The sequence below is a fragment of the Rhineura floridana genome, chromosome 1, assembly GCF_030035675.1.
Source record: "Rhineura floridana isolate rRhiFlo1 chromosome 1, rRhiFlo1.hap2, whole genome shotgun sequence".
Classification (NCBI taxonomy): domain Eukaryota; kingdom Metazoa; phylum Chordata; class Lepidosauria; order Squamata; family Rhineuridae; genus Rhineura; species Rhineura floridana.
Genome location: NC_084480.1, coordinates 189,389,147 through 189,412,174, shown reverse-complemented (window position 1 = coordinate 189,412,174; position 23,028 = coordinate 189,389,147). Strand labels below are relative to the sequence as shown.

Below are 23,028 nucleotides of genomic sequence, written 5' to 3'. Positions count from 1 at the left end.
CATGATTCACTAGAAAAGACAATAATGCTGGGAAAAACAGAAGGGAGTAGAAAAAGAGGAAGGCCAAAGAAGAGATGGACTGATTCCATAAAGGAAGCCACAGACCTGAACTTACAAGATCTGAACAGGGTGGTTCATGACAGATGCTATGGAAGGTCACCGATTCATAGGGTCTCCATAAGTCATAATCAACTTGAAGGCACATAACAACAACAAAAAATTGCTCAGAGGTGGCCCTGCCATAAAGCAAAGTCAGGTATTTGACTTGGGGATTTTTTTTATGCCATTAATAGTGGCAAAGTATGAAACAGGCAGATCTGATCCATGAGGCACAATCCAGCAAGAAGTTATCCACATGCTGCTCCAGTTCATTTTAGTGAGGCTAGCTCAGGAGAAATTACCATGGATCATCCCCATGTTAACTAATAGAAAATGGGGGGTTTCAAAACATTCTTCCTTGAGGGAATTATTTTCATATTAATATGTCTGCCACCAAACCCCTGTGTGTAGCAGAGGATTCTGGGGCATATTCTAGGCCATGCTGTTCACACAGGATACTGGCCAGGCCTGTTGAAGTACAGCTGTTTGATGTACTGAATATGTTTTGGAAATGCCACCCCCACCGGGTGCCAGTCTAAGACTGAAGCAGCAACAGAATTCCCACATACCAACATTCTGTCCATGTGTACCAAATTTTGATTGATGCCCAAAAGTCCCATTTCAGACTTTTCTTTTAATTAGCACATGCTGAGTTACTTGTACATTAAATTTCAGCATTCTTAGTTCCTTGGAAGAACTATGGGAATTCACCTTTTTCCCTCCTTTCTAGAGGCTTACAAATGTCTTCTTTTCTGTCTGTAATGGTAAACCAGTCACTGTGGACTCTGTGTGTGCCTTAGTTTTTGGGTACATACTCTTGAGTCCCCATTTCCAGGGAGAATATAATAATGCCCAAATGTATTATTTCTAATGAATGATAAATATGCCTAATAATAATCTGTTCTTCTTGGAATTAATATGTACCAAATGTCAAGGTTCTAGCTCATCAGGAAGTACCTTAATTTCAGTACCCTTGTCAGCTAGTCAATGTAGCCTGAGCATCTTACTTACATGTAGTAGTAGACGTAGTATTATCTTACTTAGGTTTAATGGAAGTGGTAGTGGTAGTAGTAATAGTAAGGATTCATTTTTAGGGTAAGATTCTGCTCATCTCTGCCACCTTGTCTCTTAACTATTTCCAAGGTATGGTCCTCAAAGTGTTGTCTCTGATATTCCACCTAGGAAGCTGTGCTCCTCATCTTAACACTACAGGCTACAGGTCTATCAGTTGACTGTTTCTTCCGTGATTTCAAATAGCCCTTTGATTTTTCTGGCCCTAGCTTAGCATTCGAAAGGAATAAGGAAATTAGTATTTCTCGCTTGCAGCAACAATTCAGTGGCACACAATAAATAGCAGTTGAATAATGAATGCGTCTAGCGTTAATGAATATGCTTCAGAAAGGGGCAAAATAATAAATCTCTGTTAAGAGGCTAAATTGATTTGTGGGTAGAAATTAATCTTTCAAGTAAATATCAGGAAATGCAGATTCTACATTTATTTATTTATTTATTTTAAACATTTATACCCCGCCCTATTTTCGAAGGAACTCAGGGCGGCTTACAATAAAACAGAAACAGTTAAAAAACATCACTATATTCAATTTAAACAATTTAAGTGAGTTAGATACAAAGTAAGTTAAAAACTAACTACTATAATTATAACTACTATAAAACTAACTACTATAATAACATGCATAATTATAGTTGGGTATTTGCTCTTGAGAAGTGTTTTGAACAAAAAAAGCTTCAGCTAACAGTACCCTTTTTCTCACACACAGTTCGAATTGTATACTCCACATGTCACTTTGGCCAATATTTAATATTAAAGACTACTTTCTTGCATCTGGGATTATCATCTTGGCTTTGTCATGTAACAATGTGTCTCTCTTTGTTTCCGCTTGTCTGACTTGGAATACACTTCCACAGCTGCCCTGCCACATCAGAGTCTTTGAGATTTTGTATGTAGCGTGCTCCCTGCCACACAAACAGATGGGCATCCAAAAGTGCAAACATAAAAAACATTTAATCATTTAAATCACTTTATCATTTAATTTAGAAAATATAATAATTGCAGGGATCTAACAAATCCATCCATCCATCCATATATATACATTTATTATCATTTCCAGTAACGCTCCAAGGAAAAGCAGTCTGTGGGCTGCTTCCAGCATGTTTGTCGAAACTTGTGATTTGGAATTGCATTCCAGATTTGGGACACACGGGGCACAGAAAGGCAACAATTACTACTGACACTTGTAGTAAATGCGTAACTGGATGTAACAGGAATCTCCTGGTTTAAATAGACCAGGACTAGGCAGGTGTGCAAGGAGAGGGGCTGAGCCTGGTCTCATGCCTGGCTTCTTAAACCATGGTATATAGCAAGCCAGGATTATTGCTTCATAAGAACATAAGAGCCCTGATGCCTCAGATCAAAAGCTTATCCTGCCCAGTATCCTGTTTAACACAGTGGCCAACCAGATGCCTGTGGGTAGCCCACAAGCAGGACATGAGAGCAATAGCCCTGTTCTGCTATTGTTCTCTAGCAACTGGCATTCAGAGACATGGTGCCTCTGATCCTGGAGGTAGCTTATAGCCAACATGAATAGTAGCCATTGATAGCCTTCTCCATGAATTTGTCTAATCTCCTTTTAAAGCTGTCACCGCATCTTGTGGTAGCAAATTCCATAAAGTGCTGTACTTTATATCTCACTTCATTTACTCACCAATAAAATAATATTTATTTATTAGGAGTATTATATTCCTAATTAATAGGAATAGGATATACTTTCCCATGCTTTCTATGACTATTAATGGCAATTACTAATAGCAAGTAGCAATATCAGTCACCTCTTCACTTTCCCAGTCATTGTTTCTTTTTCAATGGTGCTATACAAAAACCTCCCGGGAGTCTTGCCATTTAAAATCCAGAACAGTCAAGCACCATCAAAATCTTAAGGATTGCCTGATTCCTTATGCTTTTCCTTGATTACTGAGGCCTTCTGATGGGGCACTTTTGGTGGTCCCATATGCTCCTGAAATTTGGCTGGCCTTTACCAGAGCTAAGCTTTTAGTGTGGCAGATGCTGACCTGCGGAACTCCTTGCCAATAGAGATGTGCTTGTTGCTAGACATCTTTCAAAATCTGGGTTATTCAGATAGCTTTTTCAAACCTGAGATTCTTTGCAAACCAGCTTTTATTTGTATTTGACATTTTAAAATAGTTTTCACTGTGGTTTTTAGGTTGTATACAGCCAGCCTTGTGATATTTTACATGAAAATGTGGCTTATATAAATAAAATAAACAAACCTGAAGTAAAATCATTAATAAATTCCTTGGTGCCCTCATGGAGTAGAAATACAGGAATACCCCGCATTAACGTACGCAATGGGTCCAGAGCAAGTACGTAAACCGAAAATGTACTTAAAGTGAAGCACTACCTTTTTTCACTTGCGCCGCCACTGTGCCACCTCTCCTTCACACGGAGCCTCAAAGCCCCGCGCTAAAGCCTCTGCTGCTGCGCTGCCGCGCCTCAGCTGATCGCAATTGCGCCTCCCAGCTGATTCGCGGTCGCATCTCTTTCCACCCCCCACCGAAAGAACAGGCCACAACCAAAGGTTAAGTGTCCGTTCTTGCGAAGCGAAGTACGTAAACGGGAATGGTGCTACTGTAAGTATGTCCATACTCGCGAGTGTCTGTAAAGTGAAGGTCCGTATAGCGGGGTATTCCTGTACTGCTCAATATTGCAATGTCCCTCCATCCCCAAAACCTTGCATGGCAGTATAAACTTGCAAGCAGTTTTCTTTTGCAACTATCTCTGTAGCTATTTAAGGAAGCAATCTCCCTAGAGAAGAGGTTGTTTGGGTGCCCTCTGGTGGTTCTCATCATTTAAGCATTTTTATGTTGTGCCAAGAGTAGTAACTCAGATGAAAGAAGCTTTTTCCCATATATTTTCTGTGGGTTTTTTAAAAAAGTAGAAATGTAAAAATAATTATACTTTAATATTAATTTGTATACTACTTAAAAGCGTGCAAAGCATCTCACATAATTATCTTCAATTAATCCTTATAACAACTATGTAAGGTAAATACTATCTTATGGAAATTGCAGATTGGGGGGGCGGGGTGAAGCTGAGAGAGAGAGAGTGTGTCTTGCCTAAGAACACCCAGTGAGATTATGGTTGAAACAAGATTCAAACCAGGCCATCCCTGATTCATAACTCAGTTTCTGAGCCACTATGCTACACCAGCAAATTTAGGATTCAGAATGTTCTCATGCATACCTGTAGACATATTGCCTTTCTTTCTATTAGGCACACGAAGCTGTGATTAGAGGACATTACCCAGCTCCTGAAGAAACTCTCCAGGTCCTTGCTGCCTTGCGGCTCCAGTATCTACAAGGAGACTACACTTCAGCCAATATCACGGTGCCACAAATAGAAGAAGTCTACCCATTGCAGAGGCTGACGTCCCGTATTACCCAGTCAATGAAAACATTTACCCCCATGGAGAGATTAGAAAGGAAGCGGGCCAATTTTCTGGAAGGAACCCTGAGGAGGAGTTTCCGCAGCAGTTCTATCAGCAAGCAGAAGATGGAAGAGGATCAAATGCTCGATATGTGGGTCAAAGAAGAGATCTCTGCAGCCAGGACTAATGTGATTGATAAATGGAAAAAATTGCAAGGAATGAGTCAAGAACAATCAATGGTCAAGTACATGAGTTTGATTAAGGAATGGCCTGGTTATGGGTCCACTCTCTTTGATGTAGAGGTGAGTATACCAAAACTCTGCTGTTATTGCCAAGACTAAAAATTACAGCTAAGCATAGAAGTTGTAACTTATGACACCTTCTATAATCACATTCAGCATGTCTGCAAATCTGTGTGCCATCTTCTGAACTGCTTTGCAGGTGTGGGTGTGTGAGTTTTGACAGTGGTATTTCACCTAAGAGAGAATGCACACATAAATCCTGAGGCTGAAACCTCAGGAACTACCTAAGAGGATGTTGTCCCGTCCTCTGCTTTAAGGAATTGTCATTTGGGACATCATCCAGCACTACTTTAGCTACACCCACATCCTAGATTATCCACTTCACACTGAGGAAACAGCAATGGCTGCTGTGTTTAAGAGGCCAGAAAAGTGAACAGTCAAATATCAGTGGGTACACACGAAGCTCAGAAACAACGCTCATCCGCCCACTCAGCTACTGCCCATCTTAATGGCTTCATTTCCACACACAATTCATTGTGTATCTAATGCCTTCTGCATTAAATTTTACCTTTGTAGTCCCTTTAGTATATATGTGTGTGTATATATATTTTAATTGTATTTTATATATTTTAATTGTATTTTATATATTTTAAATTTATTTTAATGTTTTTGTGATTTTACTGTTTACAATTTTATTATGTACATGTTTGATTTTATTTTTGTAAGCTGCCCTGAGTGCCCTATTATAGGTTAGAAGGGTGAGATATAAATATTTTAAATAAATAAATAATTGTCTGGAGTAGTTTAGGTGTAGGAGATCTGTTTGTGCAAGGAACTGGACTTGAGATGTTCAAATGTAGGATTTTATAAGAGGCTTATAATAAGCAAGAGTTAAAGCAGTTACATTCTTAACTAATTGTGGCCCAATGGCGAACAAAGGTGAGAGTGTTGAATTTAGTCCTTTGAAACAAGTTCAGATCTCTCCTCTGACAATGAAAATAATTGTGTAGGTTTAGGTAGATTACCCTCAGCATAATCTACCTCACTAAACATAGGTGAGAGATTAAATGAGAGAGAATTGTAAAGGACATTGTATGCTAAAAAAAATACTTTAAAATGTATAAATAATTTTTAATTGTATTGGTGAAATTGTGGCGGGATTCAGTCATCATTTGTTTTTTACCATTCACCTTGATGTTATTTTGTGTTTTTTACTTCCCCAGTGTAAAGAAGGAGGATTCCCTCAAGAGCTTTGGTTGGGTGTTAGCGCTGATGCTGTTTCTGTCTACAAGCGTGGAGAAGGAAGGCCGTTAGAAGTATTTCAGTATGAGCACATCCTCTCCTTTGGTGCTCCCCTTGCTAATGTCTACAAGATTATTGTTGATGAGAGAGAGCTGCTTTTTGGAACAACTGAGGTGAGAGAGGATTTTTCTTTTCTTTTGCCTGCCTTTTTTAAAGGATGAACAAACTTAAGCTACCGTGCCAGTAATTCAGAGGTGGAAACTCTTCCATGATTCTCTTGCCTGCACAATTTCACATTGGAATTAAAATCTTAGGCTGCAATCCTATGTATGCTTACTTGGGAGTAGGGATGAGGAACAAATTCAGCTTAGTTCTCATTTAAGGCAAACCTGCCTAATTCACACTCTCTGAAACAGTACATGAACTGAGCTAGCCAACTGCATTGACAGCTGAAACACAGCCGTCCTTCAAAATTCACACTTTTCCAAATTTAGCAGTGCAGTTCCTTAGCCAAGTAATGCATACAAAAATGGCTATACTAGCCAATATATAAAATACGTATGTTGGTGAAATTAACATATAAAATGCATTATGTTAGGGAGCATTACTTTGCAAAAATGTATATATTAGGCAAATTGCATACAAATGCATGTATGTTAGGATAAATTTTCACTAATGATGAATTTTTATGGAGTTTTTAGAAAAAAATTGCAAATTGATATGGAAATGTGGAGAATTGAACTTAAAATTAGAAAATGAGAAACTGAGAGAAATGGAAACTGACCGATTTGCCCATGCCTGCTTAGGAGTAAGTTCAATTGAACTCAGTGGGACTTACTTCCAAGTAAGGATGCATTGGATTGAGCTGTTAAAAGAAAACTTGTTACCTTGATGAAATACTTGCTTTCGGAGATGGAAAGTATTTGTGTGTGCCTTATGCTCTTCTACAAAAAGACCTCACTGTCTCATTGATTTCAGTGAAAACCAAAAGGCTTGCTGATTACAACAGACTTTTAAGTGCGTGTATCTGTAGGCTGCATTACAGCCAAACTGACTTCTGTGACCGTTTGTAAAATAAGAGCCAATCTAAAAGAAAGAGGGTGCAGCTTTTCCTTGACTGTACCATATCAAACTATGGGCGGCAAAAATCACATGCGTATGCACTCCACAACAAAGGCAATCGCCTGAAGTGTACATTAACCTGTTTTGCATTGTTGTTGTCTTGGTAGGTTGTTGACATTGCCAAACTGATGAAAGCCTATATCAGCATGATTGTGAAAAAACGTTACAGCACCTCTCGATCAGTGAGCAGTCACGGAAGTCAAGGCAGCTCCAGATGAAGCCAGAGAAAGTTATTATTCTGCCCTTGGTATCAGAACATATCACTGCCAACTCGATGGTTTCTCAAAAAATGGTCACTGGAGGCACAAAAACCATGATTCTAGGAGAATCTTCATTCAACACATGATGTCCAGCAAGCATAGAAAGATAACATCCACTTGCATAGCCCCATACTAAACTTTTTGGCTAGCATACTTCAAGCCTTCTGAAGCTTTGTTACCCCTAGATAACATAATGTATGCCTTAATTTAATATGCTGCTTTCCAAGCAGTGAGAAGTGCCTTAAAATGTTTAAAACCAACTTGCATTAATCTATGATTATCAGACGGGTTGTGTTTTGCAATAAACTATTTTGCAAATTAGGAGGAGCTAAATCAGCCATCTTGCACTAACCAGCTGACTGGTTCATGCATGAGGAGGGAAAGACTGCATCTCTGTTGGAATGCTGCAGGCGGCTTTCCTTATGGGCTTTATTAGCAATGTGGTATTCTCCCCCTCTTCTTTTCATACGTGTGCATGCATATCAGGTCAGCTCCTCTAACTTTATTCCATGTTTCACAATATTTTAAAAGGGAAAAATAATGTGCAATGGTGTAAACAGTCTTTCTGTACATTTTAATAGTCCAGAGCTATAGTTGTCCCAATTGTTGAGTTTCTTTATAAACCAGTTTTATTAACAAATTTGGGCAATTTCATAATTTTTTAAATTTTCTTCAAGAGGAATTTTTTATCCTTTGTTACATCCATGTGTAATGCATCCACATTTCTGTACCTGCTGTATTATAGATAACACATGTAGTTGAAAGACACTATATTTATAGACTGCCCTTAATACGGAAATGCCATTATCAGCACAATATTCAATCATTTGTCTTCGGTTTATACAGTTGTTTTTTTAAAAGATATTAAACATTTCTTTTAAAATATTAATCTCTTGGTCTTATAGTATTCCACTTGGAACCTGTCAAATTCAAAGCAAACTATAACAGAAATAAGGAAACCAAACAGAAAAATTATGATTTAAAGTTGTGTTTCCATTTTTTTCTGAGTGCCAATTGTTGGTTCCCAACAAAAGAAATGAATGACAGCAGAGACAGTAGGAAAACTGGCCATAGCCTTCTAATCCTACAGTGGAAAGTTCTAATACAAGATAGATTACCAGTCGTGAGGAGGGGAGAAAACTGTATCAACAACCTATGGGCCAGTTTACACACATTCCATGTAGGCTCTACATACTTTGAAATAATGAGCAACCCTTGGCCTTACATGTGCCTCCCTCTAAGTATGTTTGATTTGCAGCATATATAATTAACCCACAGCAGGTCAACCACTCTATCAAAGGCTAGATTTGTAACATGAGGCAGAGAAGATAGGCGCTCAGCTTCAAAACCTCTTAGTGTATTTGTATCCTGCTTTTCCATGATGGTTTATGTCCAAATCAATAAACAACAAAATACAGCAACATAAATTATACAATCAATACTACATATCAAATGCAAAAAGCACAGTGAACTGCATCTCGCACTCATTTATCACAATGGTTTAGCTCCACCGTCAAAAGCCGCTACTGGAGCATCCAGGACAGCAACCTTAAACTGTTCTATAAAGCTGTATGTAAAGCTTCTTCACTAGGGGATCACCTGTCCCGAAAGGCACTGCACATGCTACACTTCTTTAATCATCGTGACTTCTTCTGTAGGCCTGCTTACTACAGAGATCAAGGAAGGGTGGGAGAAATGCCCATGGACCCTGTTTTATACATTCCTCCTTATCTTGTCCCCCTTTAGGATCCACACCTTGACGTGGTGAGGGGGGTTGAGAGTATTGAAGAAGCTGAGAGCAATGCCGTCATGAGTCTAGACCAAGAGGCTAGACTCCGTAGCAGGGGCACCCATGGCGGAATGGTCAAAGCTGAGACACCAGACTAAGATGCATTCAAACTCAGAGGAAGGCAATAGTAAACCACCTCTGAATACTTCTTACCACGAAAACCCTATGAACAAAGTATCCAAAATGCAACACGAGACAGTGCTGGAAGATGTGACCCCCAGGTCAGAAGGCACTCACCGAGCTACTAGGGAAGAACAAAGGACAAGCACGAGTAGCGCTGTGACTAATGACGCAGCTGGGTCAAAGCTGAAAGGAAGCCCAGAGGCTGATACGCACAGATGTGAAAGGAGAGTCCAGAGTTGTACGACGCACACAATAGGAACATGGATGTGAGAAGCATGAACCAGGGAAAATTAGAAATTGTCAAGCAAGAAATGGAGCGTATCAACATTACAATACTTGGCATGAGTGAATTAAAATGGATGGGAATGGGACATTTTCAATCAGGCAACTACAAAATATTTTATGCAGGAAATGAGAAATCAAGAAGAAACTTTTAATAGTGAGAAGTGATGTAGCAAAAGCAATTAGGAGCTACAACGCAAGGTCTGAGCGAGTGATATCAATGAGATTAAACGGGAAACCTAGTAACATAACCATCATCCAAGTCTACGCTCCAACATCAAACGCAGAAGAAGAAGAATTGGAGAGATTTTACGCAGAAGTACAGGAGGAAATTGAGCACACACCAAAACAAGATATGATGATAATCATGGGGGACTGGAATGCAAAAGTAGGGAACAGAGAAGAACTAGGAATTGTGGGGAAATGGAGCTTAGGGGACAGAAAAGAAGCAGGAGAAAAACTTATTGAATTCTGTGAAGCCAATGATTTGTTTCTTGCCAACACATTTTTTGAGCAACCAAAAAGACGACTGTACACGTGGACATCACCAGATGGTCAATATAGGAATCAAATTGATTATATAATTGGAAACAGAAGATGGAGAAGTTCCATACTTTCTGCAAAAACAAGACCAGGAGCAGACTGCGGTACAGATCATGAGTGATCGTATCGAAAATCAGAGTAAAGCTGAAGAACAACAACAAAGCAATCATAACGCCAAAATACAATTTAAATAACATCCCAGAAGCATATAAAGATCAAATAAGGAACAGGTTTGAGGCTTTAAACTAAGTTGACAGAGAACCAGAAGAACTATGGACTGAAGTCAGGGACATTATCAAGGAAGAATGCAGAAAGACAATACCTCTTGTTAAAAAGAGAGAAAGACCTCAATGGATGACTGAAGAAACTCTTAAAATGGTTAAAGAGAGAAGGAAAGCAAAAGCAAAAGGAGATAGAAACACAGAACCCTAAATGCAACTATACAACGACTAGTACGTAGGGACAAAGAAAACTATTACACTAGTTATTGTATAGAAATAGAAAAGGACAACAAAATGGGAAGAACAAGAGCCCTATTCCAAAGGATTAGAGAAATGAAAGGGAAATTTAAACCAAACAGGGATGTTGAATAATCAACAAGGAAACACACTGACTGACCGAGATGAAATAAAAGGAAGATGGAAGCAATACACTGAAGACCTCTATAAAAGAGATGCCAGGATGACAGATTCATTCACAGAGGAACCATATGATGAAGAACCAGAAATTTTAGAATGTGAGGTGAAAGCTGCTCTTAAAATACTTGGAAGAAACAAATCACCAGGAATAGATGGCATACCAATAGAGTTGCTACAAGCTACTGAGATTGAATCTGTCCACATTCTGACAAAAATCTGTCAAGAATTATGGAAAACTAAACAATGGCCCACAGACTGGAAGCGTTCAATATATATCCCACTTCCAAAGAAAGGGAATCCCAGAGAATGCAGTAATTACCGAACTATTGCCTTAATATCCCATGCAAGTAAAGTAATGCTCAAGATTCTACAACAAAGGCTCTTACCATATATGGAGCGAGAAATGCCGGACGTCCAAGCTGGATTTAGAAAGGAAAGAGGCACCAGAGATCATATCGCAAACATACATTGAATAATGGAACGGAGCAAGGGATTTCAGAAGAAAATCACCCTGTGCTTTATAGACTACAGCAAAGCCTTTGACTGTGTATATCATGAACAACTATGGAATGCTTTAAAAGAAATGGGAATGCCACAGCATCTGATTGTCCTGATGCGCAACCTATACTCTGCACAAGAGGCTACTGTAAGGACAGAATATGGAGAAACCGATTGGTTCCCCAGCAGAAAGGGTGTGAGACGGTTGTATTTTATCATCCTATTTATTTAATCTGTACGCAGAACATATCATATGGAAAGCAGGATTGGACCAAGATGAAGGTGTGAAAATTGGAGGGAGAAACATCAATAATTTAAGATATGCAGATGATACCATACTACTAGCAGAAACCAGTAATGATTTGAAACAAATGCTGATGAAAGTTAAAGAGGAAAGCACAAAAGCAGGACTATAGCTGAACGTCAAAAAGACTAAAGTAATGACAACAGAAGATTTATGCAACTTTAAAGTTGACAATGAGGACATTGAGCTTGTCAAGGATTATCAATACCTTGGCACAATCATTAACCAAAATGGAGACAACAGTCAAGAAATCAGAAGAAGGCTAGGACTGGGGAGGGCAGCTGTGAGAGAACTAGAAAAGGTCCTCAAATGTAAAGATGTATCACTGATCACTAAAGTCAGGATCATTCAGACCATGGTATTTCCGAACTCTATGTATGGATGTGAAAGTTGGACAGTGAAAAAAGCGGATAAGAGAAAAATCAACTCATTTGAAATGTAGTGTTGGAGAAGAGCTTTGCGGATACCATGGACTGCAAAAAAGACAAATAATTGGGTGTTAGAACAAATTAAACCAGAACTATCACTAGAAGCTAAAATGATGAAGCTGAGGTTATCCTACTTTGGACACATCATGAGAAGACATGATTAATTAGAAAAGATAATAATGCTTGGAAAAACAGCAGGGAGTAGAAAAAGAGGAAGGCCAAAGAAGAGATGGATTGATTCCATAAAGGAAGCCACAGACCTGAACTTAGAAGATCTGAACAGGGTAGTTCATGACAGATGCTCCTGGAGGTCACTGATTCATAGGGTTGCCATAAGTCGTGGAGGCACATAACAACAACCTTATCTTGTGGTTCTGATTCCAGCACCAAGTAGCCAAGGTGTGTATCAGCTGAGTTAGTGTGTGTCCCACAGCCTTAGTATAGGCCTGTCTAACATTATGATCCCAGGGGCATGGTCTGCGGGGAGGTGATGCTGAAGCTAAGCAGGTCTGCATCTAGTCGGTGCTTGAATAGGAGACTGCCTGGGTAACCTATATATACTTCCTCTAGTTCCATGATGTAAGAAATGGCCGGATATAAATGTACTAAATAAAATAACCCACAGGTGAGTATTGAGTAACTGCCAGTTCTGTTAGTTATTATTATTATTATTATTATTATTTATTAAATTTATATACCGCCCGACTAGCGATAGTTCTGAATATTCTACTGTTTCTCTAATCCTGGGCTCAGGATTCCAGAAAGTTTCCTGTGTGGCAGGTTGGAGAAAAAGAACTCAAGATGATGGTGACCTTGGAAATTCACTTCATCTGTAATGGAAGAGCTCTGCATATTATCACTGTGCTAAACCCTGACAAAAGGGAACAAGGGCCACATTCAGATGTAACATTCGCAGCTTCATAAAAACCATGCTTTATGAAGCCGGGAACAAGTATCGGGCATGCACACTCCTCCCTAACCCTAGCACATGTATCACATGCTGGCTTTGGGGCAGAGATCCTGGTTTGTTTACAATAGAATTCTCATTTTCATCCAAAGGATACTCTTGTTTAATTCCAGATTACTTATCAGGATAGTAGCCAAAATCTGATCTGGTTTAAACAGACCATGATTACTGTGCCAAATATAATATTTGAGGAGGAGTGAGGCAAGGGAGGAGCGTGCAGTTTACATAACTGGGGACAGTAGGTCTGACCCTGCCCATTCTGTTCATGCAAACACAAGATTACTTAATGCAAATTGGTTACCACTCAATATCCAATATCCTTTCATAATCCCCTTTAAATGTATGCTTATGGTTGAAATAGGTATCCAAATTAACCTCAGTGGTTGCAAATACAGAATCAGGTTATTCCAGATTAATAGTAAACCAACCTTCCCAACCTGGTGTCCTCCAGATTTTTTGGACTACATGAATGCTGGCTGTGGCTGATGGGAGCTTTAGTCCAAAACATCTGGAGGGCACCAACTTGGGTAAGGCTGGTTCAAACCATGGTTTAGCATGAATGTGTCAATGAACCTGGGGCTCAAGCACTCCCCTCATGCGGCCATGAGGAGATCAGAAGCATCTGCTTCCTGGTTTGAACTAGCCATAGTTTATTCTTACAGCTAAACAGGCAACTGTGCTTAATTTAAACTATGCATATTAAAATGAATCAAGATCATAAGCCATAAGTAGCTTAAACTTTATTTATATACTACTTATATGTCAAACTGGCTCCGAAGTGTACAAATATAAATTCAATTATAAAATCCATACATAATATTATCAAGACAATTTCATTTTAGTATTAAGTACATCCATAAACAAAATATACAGTAAATATATATATAGTCAAACCAGTTCAGACATAGCAATAAATATACCTGTTAGTTTAAGCCAGGAAGCAGATGTTTCCAATCTCCTCACAACCATGCCAAAGAAAGTAGTACACAAGTTAAAGATTCACCTAGGCTCATTCCCATAGTATTAAACAAGTTTAAACTTTAGAGTTATGTCTGGCCACATCCATGTGTAAAAGGAAGGTTTTTTTCTGTTAATTCTATCAGAACTTCTTAAATAAAACCAAGGGGCTTTACATGTAGCAATTTTACACTTAGTTGGGTGGTAGTATCAAGAAGGAACGACAGCCCTTTTCAGGCATAGCCTGCATCACCAAATAGGCAAATGTGGTGATGGGGGCAAATATGGTTGCACACTTAGCCCCAACCCCAGTTCATACAGCTCCACCTACCCACACCATCCTCATGTTGGGGCATAACTTCTGAAGCAGGGAACCTACTCTACGCATGGAGGCTCTCTATGTAGAAAGCTGATTTTTCTCCTGTTGCCTGTCCAGCTTAGGGATGGGGTGGATGAGACACCACCCCAGGCGGAAGGGACTCACGGAGACATGAGGTGGCACTAAAGGATACTGCCTAACTGCCACCAAAGGTTCATGCCAAGGACCAATTGCAGTCATGGAAGAAGGGGCAGTGTTGATAGAATGACATTTATATTTTCATAGTTGTCCATAGGTCCTTCTTTAGTAAGCCAAACGCAAGGGTCCAGCCTTTATAATACAACAACAAAACTGCATAAGATATTTGGGCAGAAAAGAACCAAAAACATCACAAGGTCTATTTGCCTATGAATGCTGAAGGAGAAAATCAGCCGACATAAAGGAGATATTTCAGATGGAGTTACCCAACACACCTGGGTTTCACGAGCGTTTCCACAAGAACAAGAGCACTATAGCATATGACAAACCAGCTAGTGGAAACTACGCTGAAGCAGCAATCTACCTGTTAGATGTTCAGTAATGAATGCTAGAACAGCAACATGAATAAAATTCTGGTGGATGAAACCAGGTTGATCTGGCCCCACATACCAAAGAACTAGAAGACCCAAAAGAATCGATAATCTCCTACATACAGGTATTCACTAATAGGCAAAAAAACCTTGCAGTTTAAGAACATACCTATAGCCAACAAATATTTCTATCAAACTTTACAAAGCAGGGAAATTGGGCAGCTATAGTGAATGCACCAGGGGAGCAGGAGACCTGACCTCCTCTCTGAGATACTGTACTGCCCTACAAAGTGGTAACAATGCAAACACAATTTGGGTTGGTCTTTCACAGTCCACTTCCTGTGCAGCTTGAAAGAAATTAGTAACCTGTGCCTCTGAGCATATGGTGAGTGGTGGCAACACCTGCAATCAGCACAAAGAACAGAAACAACGTGTGCTGTGCTGGTCTTGTTTTAGCAGGGAGGAAGCAACAATATTAAAACAGTTGATATAATTTAGATAGTCACTTTAAATATGTTTGATTTACTTTGCAATTTTAGTGAAGTTTCCTATAGTAAATCATTTTCTTTTGCTTCTGTTACTGTATGTGAAATACAAGAGGGGGAGGGGAGAGTAGAGTAAAGGAGAAAAGGGGAGAGAGGGGAAGAAGGGAACTGGAAGGGAGGGGGAGAGGAGGGGAAGGGGTAGGGGTGAAGGAAGGGGAGAGGGAAGAGGTAAAGGAAGGGGAGGGAAAGGGCAAGAGGGAGGGGATAGGCAGGAGGAGGGGAGGGCAGGTTTGGTTATTTGCTTTTTGAGTTCAGTGGGATTTACTTCTGTGCAATCATGCTTAGCATAGGAGAAACTGACCTGGGGAGGGGCAAGGAGGGGAGGAGATTGGGTGGGTGGGCACTGGGCAGAAGGGAAGCTCCTTTCCTTTCCAAAGGAAAGCATTGTGAACAGTATCATTGTTTTTCAGGGTTTCCCTCACCTTTTTATTCTACAGCAGGTATGTATACCCTCCCACCCAAATTTAAACCAAAGCTGTCCCTGGCCACATCACCAGACCTTTATTTCACTTTACATAGTCATAGAATCATAGAATAGTAGAATCGGAAGGGGCCTATAAGGCCATCAAATCCAACCCCCTGCTCAATGTAGGAATACAAATCAAGAATTCCTGACAGATGACTGTCCAGCTGCCTCTTGAATGCCTCCACTGTCGGAGAGCCCAGTTCCTTTGTTGTATGGCTCTAACAGGATGTTTTTCCTGATATCCAGTCGAAATCTGGCTTCCTGCAACTTGAGCCCATTATTCCGTGTCCTGCACTCTGGGACGATCGAGAAGAGATCCCGGCCCTCTTCTGTGTGTCAACCTTTCATGTACTTGAAGAGTCTTCTCTTCTCCAGGCTAAACATGCCCAGTTCTTTCAGTCTCTCCTCGTAGGGCTTTGTTTCTAGTCCCCTGATCATCCTTGTTGTCCTCCTCTGAACCTGTTCCAGTTTGTCTGCATCCTTCTTGAAGTGCGGAGACCAGAACCAGACACAGTACTCAAGATGAGGCCTAACCAGTGCTGAATAGAGGGGAACTAATACTTCACACAATTTGGAAACTATAATCTGTTAATGCAGCCCAAAATAGCATTTGCCTTTTTTGCAGCCTCATCACACTGTGGGCTCATATTCAGCTTGTGATCAACAACAATTCCAAGATCCTTCTCACATGTCGTATTGCTGAGTCAAGTATCACCCATCTTATAACTGTGCATTTAGTTTCTTTTTCCTAGTTGTAGAACTTTGTATTTATCCCTGTTGAATTTCATTCTGTTGTTTTCAGCTCAGTGCTCCAGACTATCAAGGTCCCTTTGAATTTTGTTTCTGTCTTCCATGGTATTAGCTGTGCCCCCCAATTTTGTATCAACTGCAAATTTGATAAGCATTCTCTGTACCTCTTCATCCAAGTCGTTAATAAAAATGTTGAAGAGCACTGGGCCCAGGACCGAGCCCTGTGGTACCCCACTCGTTACTTCCACCCAGTCTGAGAAGGAACCACTGATGAGCACTCTTTGAGTATGATTCTGGAGCCAACTGTGGATCCACCTGATAGTTGTTCCATCCAGCCCACATTTAGCTAGCTTGCTAATCAGAATATCATGGGGCACTTTGTCAAAAGCTTTGCTGAAGTCGAGATATATTATGTCCACAGCATTCCCACAGTCTACAAGGGAGGTTACCCGATCAAAAAACAAGATGAGTTTGGCAGGCTTTGTTCTTCATAAATCCATGTTGGCTTCTAGTAATCACTGCACTGTTTTCAAGGTGCTTACAGATTGACTGCTTTACAATCTGCTCCAGAGTTTTTCCAGTGTAGTTAGTGAACGGGGCTGAGAGTTGCTAGGAGACGCTCTATTCCCCTCACAGAGCTACAATCAGAGTGACTGACTGTTGAACCACTATGGCCACTGGAGCTCTGTCAGGGGAATAGGAGTCTCTTCTCAGCACCCTTCACAAACTGCATTTCCCAGGATTCTTTGGGAGAAGCCATGACTGTCTCAAGTGAAATAAAGGTCTGGTGTGGGTGTGGCCCTGATTAGCCAAGCCAAGCAGCTGTGAGTCTGGCTTTTAGAACACTGACAGTTGGTTCTTACTGAGCATGCCCGACATTATCATTCAATGCTAAATTTCTTAAATTAAACATCAACCAGACATTTTTTTTCTTTTAAACTTCAGAAGATGAAGGTCAGAGCATGGGGCAAGGTCAGTAATAGGATTACAGGTTCTCTGTGAACATGGCTGATTTTTAATGAATTTCAACAAATTATGACAGAAAAAAGTCCAAAAGGGGTCTGATTTTTTCCTCTCTTTTACACTTTGAACTCTCTATTCTCTCTGACTGTTTTGTGTATCACCATGAAAATTTAGAGGGTGGTTAAGCAAGTGTTTCTGAGTTCACGACTGTAAGTTTTCTAAGGTTTTGTTTTGAAATGAGCTTAAGGGAAGCATCAGAATGGCATGGGAGGGTATTTTCAATTTAACATTGCGGAATGTGAAAAATCTATACTGACTATTGTATACAGCCACTCTTGTCGCTGTATAACAACATGGCTTGGAAATCCTGCCTTTGGAGAGGATTGTCTTCCACAGATCATAGTAGATCATAGTGACATCTATGATGTTTTCATTCATCACTAGGAATCAAACACCTTTTCAAGCTCAGTTATCAGTCAGTGACTCTCCATGGATTTATTTATTTATTTATTACATTTATATACCACCCCACAGCCGAAGCTCTCTGGGCGGTTTACAGCAATTAAAAACAATAAAAACAAATATACAAATTTTAAAACATAAAAAACAATTTAAAAACACAATTAAAAACAATTTAAAAACACATGCTAAAATGCCTGGGAGAAGAGGAAAATCTTGACCTGGCACCAAAAAGATAACAGTGTCGGCGCCAGGCACACCTCATCAGAAAGATCATTCCATAATTTGGGGGCCACCACTGAGAAGGCCCTCTCCCTTGTTGCCAGACTCCCAACTTCCCTCGGAGTAGGAACCCGGAGGAGGGCCTTAGATGTTGAGCATAGTGTACAGGTGGGTTCATGTCGGGAAAGGCGTTCCATCAGGTATTGTGGTCCTAAGCCATGTAAGGCTTTATAGGTTAAAACCAGCACCTTGAATCGAGCTCGGAAACATACAGGCGGCTAATGCAAGCGGGCCAGAATCAGTTTTATGTGTTCGAACCATCTGGTCCCTGTTACCAATCTGGCCACTGCATTTTGCACAAGCTGCAGCTTCCGAACCATCTTCAAAGGCAACCCCACGTAGAGCGCATTGCAGTAATCTAGTTTGGTGGTAACCAGAGCATGGACAACTGAAGCCAGGGTGTCCCTGTCCAGATAGGGTCGTAGCTGGGCCACCAACTGAAATTGGTAGAAGGCATTCCGTACCACCAAGGCTACCTGATCCTCAAGTGACAGAGATAGTTCTAGGAGAACGCCCAAGCAATGAACCTGCTCCTTCAGAGGGAGTGCAACCCCATCCAGGACAGGTTGGACATCCACCATCCGGTCAGAAGAACCACCCACTAGCAGCATCTCAGTCTTGTCTGGATTGAGCCTCAGTTTATTAGCCCTCATCCAGTGCATACTGATGGCAATGCACTCCAAAGCTCCGGATGACCGCACCCAACGGTTTCATGTAGATGTTGAACAGCATGGAGGACAGAACTGACCTCTGCAGAACCCCATACTGGAGAGTCCATGGTGCCAAGCAATGTTCCCCAAGCACCACCTTCCGGAGCCGACCCGCCAAGTAGGAGCGGAACCACCACCATGCAGTCCCTCCCACTCCCAACTCAGCCAGTCGTCCCAGAAGGTTACCATGGTCGATGGTATCGAAAGCCGCTGAGAGATCAAGGAGAATCAACAGAGTCACACTCCCCCTGTCTCTCTCTCGACAGAGGTCATCATACAGGGCGACCAAGGCTGTTTCCGTGTCAAAACCAGGCCTGAAACCCGACTGAAATGAATCCAGATAATCGGTCTCATCCAAGAGTGTCTGGAGCTGGCCTGCCACCAAGGACCTTGCCCAGGAATGGAACATTAGCATGTGCGGGGCCCAGGGCAAAAGCAAAGTTGCCCCCCCCAGGTTCATCTGTATTAGGGCTCCGGTTATTGATGTGAAGAAATCTTGCGTTTTTTAAAACCATAACAAACATTGAATTTACTTTAAAAACTGATACACTACTTACCATCTCTATCTGTATGGGGGGCTAGAACAGGTGCCTATCTGAAATCCTAGACATGGTTTCCCCCTCTTCATTTCATCCTCACCACAAACCGGAAGCAAATGTGAAGCTTGCACCAGGCAGATCACTTTGAGTGCTAACACTATAATATTGATCTCGAGTGAACTCTTCTCTATTGTTGGGATTAATAACAGCAGCTATCATATATGCTTTACTGTTATGTTTTGATTTTATATATTCAAGACCGCAAAGGAAAAATACTGAAAAAACTGGACATCACTTGCAATATATGGCTAGCTCCTGCACAATTGCCTGTGTCTTTCAGTGTGGAAACTGAAGCTAGATGAGCTGGTATTTTGTTTTTTTTCCTGATGATGAAATATAGGGTCATCTATAATAACAAATTTCTTAAGTTTGCAAAGCACCAATGAACACAGTGGTGTATTGATTATGAGCATTCTTTTCCATTTCTAGACTCATAAACTTGTACTCTTGAACTTGTGTTCTCAAGCAACTGGAAAAGGAGGTATATTGGCTCCAATGCTGACGGCAATATATAGCCATAACTGATAGCCTTATTCTCCACTGAAAGTTTTATCCTTTATACAAGGATACACATATCCCATGGCTGAATTATGGAAGAAATGAAGAGGGGGCTTTTATAAAATCCACAACCTCCTACCTCTGACTTTCCCCAACTTGGGCCAAATCATGCCACCACCCCTCTTACCATTCTAAAAGCAAACAGATAAGAGGGAACCTTATGATTTAAGCACAGCAAGCTCCCACTTCAGCTTGGGGTGGGGAGTGCCAAGAAATCTGATGTTGCTTCCTAAAAAAAAAAAGGCTCAGGAAATTGAAGACCTCTGCTTCCATGTTTACAAAGCCAGCCTTGTGTCTTGAAGTTCTTCAGAGAACCTTCTGCTTATAACAAGAACAAGGTTATCAGCTGCTGTTTTTACAATAGGCCTAATTAGTTGGTGTTTGTTTTTCAAAGCATGGCTTATTCTCTTGGCGATCTGGTTTTTGATATAACTCTTACTGGAGTGTTCAGTGCCAATAAGCACTACCCTAAGTAAGATAATAGACGTACACCTATTAACTTATGCTAATGAAGAAGTGAGTTCTGCTCCTGGGCAAAGTAGGAACCCAGTGCACCTGTCCACTGAGCAACCTTGGCTGGCTCCTACGACAAATGGCCCAGGAGAGGAGATGACGGGGGCATCGATGATTGCAGTAGTCCCCCAGGGCAGGCTAAGGAACGTGGAAGCCCATCAAGTACTTCCCCCATGACCACCTGCCAGGCGAAAGGCCCATCTCGCCTCTCCGGCTAGCAAAGTCCTTCAGACTGCAGGTGCTGCTGACTAACGGGGCCAGCAGCCATAGCAGCAGAGAGGGATTGTGCCATGACCCCAATCCCGAGCTTCACCTCACAGGCACAGGGAGATCCCACTTCAGTCCTTCTCCTGCTCCCCTTGTCCTCCTCCCTCTAGATGGGGGCTGCTAATCGGCTGCAGAAAGAGAGCCATGCACCCTCACGAGCATCTCTCAAAAATGAATGGCGACGAGAATCACCCGCTAAAACCGGCACCGCTAATCGGCGTCTGCCTTAGTCGGCATCGATACCAGAGACAGACCAATCCTCATTCAGTCACTCACCCGCCCAGCAGCTTCAAGCTCTAATTCCAAAACTGCTTGCTGTTTTCAGCAGCCATGGCCGGGGCAGAGGCCAAACACCCCCGCCGGCTCAGAGAGGGAGGGGCCGCCACCGCTGCGGGGTCCTCCAGGATTTGCAGCAGGGGCCAGAGGCTCGAACTCAGGCAAGGCCCTGTCGTGGAGTCAGTGCCGCTCATGATTTGACACCCAAGAACTGAGCCGCCTCTTTCGCACCACCTCACCAAAACAGGCTTTCTGCGCTCGCCCACCCACCCACCTACTCGCACATCTTATAAATTCAGAAATAAAAGATATTTTAAAAAATCACCAAGCACAGGGGCCCCCAAAGTGCGGGGCCCAGGGCAACTGCCCCGCTTCCCAGTGCCTAGGGGCGGTACTGGCTACCGGCCTGTAGTTATGAAGATTTTCTGGGTCGAGGGAGGGTCTCTTCAGGAGTGGTCTCACTACCTCCTCTTTCAGGCAGCCAGGGACCACCCCCTCTCGGATTAACAAGGAGTTGCAAGAATATACTGTTGAAGAAATGTAGCCTTGGTACAACCTGTATAATGCAGAGGACAGGACAGACTTTTAGCATGTGGGAACTACTTTTGTTGTTGTTGTTGTTATCGCCAGAGCCTTGAGATTCACCAGCCAGAGCCAACTGCAAATCACACTGCCCAGTATGTTTACTTCTGAGTAAAATGCATAGGATTCCACTTAGCTTCACAGTAAATTAAAGTGAAAAAAGGTGTTCAGAACCATCCTTTCCTGCCCCTCCTTCATTTTCGAATAAAAAATGCACTCAAATGAAAGTAAGCCCCACACTTTTGAGTAAAATGCACAGAATCTCACTTGCTCCCCTCCCCCCCCCCATTAGAGCATCTGCTTTCCATGCAGCAAGTTACAGGCACTGTTACAAGTGCTGCCACATAATACTTTTTCTGCATTTGGAATAAATTATTCTTTTGTGTGGCAGCTCCTATTGCTCCTCCTATCTGGAACTCCCTGCCTACTGACATCAGGCAGGCACCTTCACTGTATTCCTTTCAGCACCTGCTTAAAACTTTTTGGTTTAGGCAAGCCTATCTTAGACACACAGATGTTGATTTGTAGTACTCTTTTTAGGAAGTTACTGTTTTAACTGTTTTTAAAAATGTTTTAATTGCTTTATTGATACTTTTTAATGTTTTTTGTAAAGCACTTAAGAGAGAGTTTTTATTTATTTATTTATTTTACAATCAAGTGGTATATAAATTTTGTTCAATAACATAAATAAATAGTCCCAGGTTCAGTCCTTGGCATCTCCAGATGGGGCTGTGAAAGACCCCTCCCTGAAACCATAGACAGCAACTGCCCCTCAGCGTAGACATTACTTGAGCGAGATGCTGACAATAAGGCAGCTTCCTGCGTAAAAGAGCTGAGGAACCTGCATGTTTCCTGGTGAGAAATTTTTGTTGTTGTTGTTGCTAAAATTCACTTTAAATAACCCAACACATGTTGATGCCAGTTCAAGAAAATCCAAATGACACCTCCCCCCATCCTGTTTTTAAAATACAATAAAACGCTTACCACTGTGCTGCCTGTTAATAGTACATCCAAACCCCCTCTGAATAGCGCTTACCATGAAAACCCTATTTATAGGGTAGCCATAAGTCGGGATCGACTCGAAGGCAGTCTATTTCCGTTTTCCAAACACGGTGGCTCACAGTACAAGAGGAAACGTAAGGCACAAGAAGCAAACATAAAATTAGGGATTCCTCTCAATGGCACGCATATAGGCCAAAGCAAAACATGTTCT

The 23,028-nt window shown here is 41.3% G+C and overlaps 1 protein-coding gene and 1 long non-coding RNA gene across 8 annotated transcripts in view; one reads left to right on the top strand and one right to left on the bottom strand.

Moving 5' to 3' along the window:
- Positions 1-8,317, top strand: part of MYO10 (myosin X) — a 246,686-nt gene extending 238,369 nt beyond the window's left edge. For all 7 annotated transcript variants that reach the window (XM_061589660.1, XM_061589684.1, XM_061589651.1 and 4 more), the window contains 3 exons: positions 4,409-4,864; positions 6,028-6,219; positions 7,276-8,317. In XM_061589660.1, the coding sequence (XP_061445644.1) occupies positions 4,409-4,864; positions 6,028-6,219; positions 7,276-7,386 (759 nt within the window). In that variant the 3' untranslated portion in view covers positions 7,387-8,317. The remainder of the gene's footprint in view (positions 1-4,408; positions 4,865-6,027; positions 6,220-7,275) is intronic.
- On the bottom strand, positions 1,604-4,808 carry LOC133366539 (uncharacterized). Its single transcript, XR_009758441.1, has 3 exons — positions 4,597-4,808; positions 4,379-4,489; positions 1,604-2,073 (listed from the first exon to the last, which is right to left on the bottom strand). It is a non-coding gene; the product is annotated as an uncharacterized LOC133366539 (long non-coding RNA).
- Positions 8,318-23,028: the final 14,711 nt, after the last annotated feature.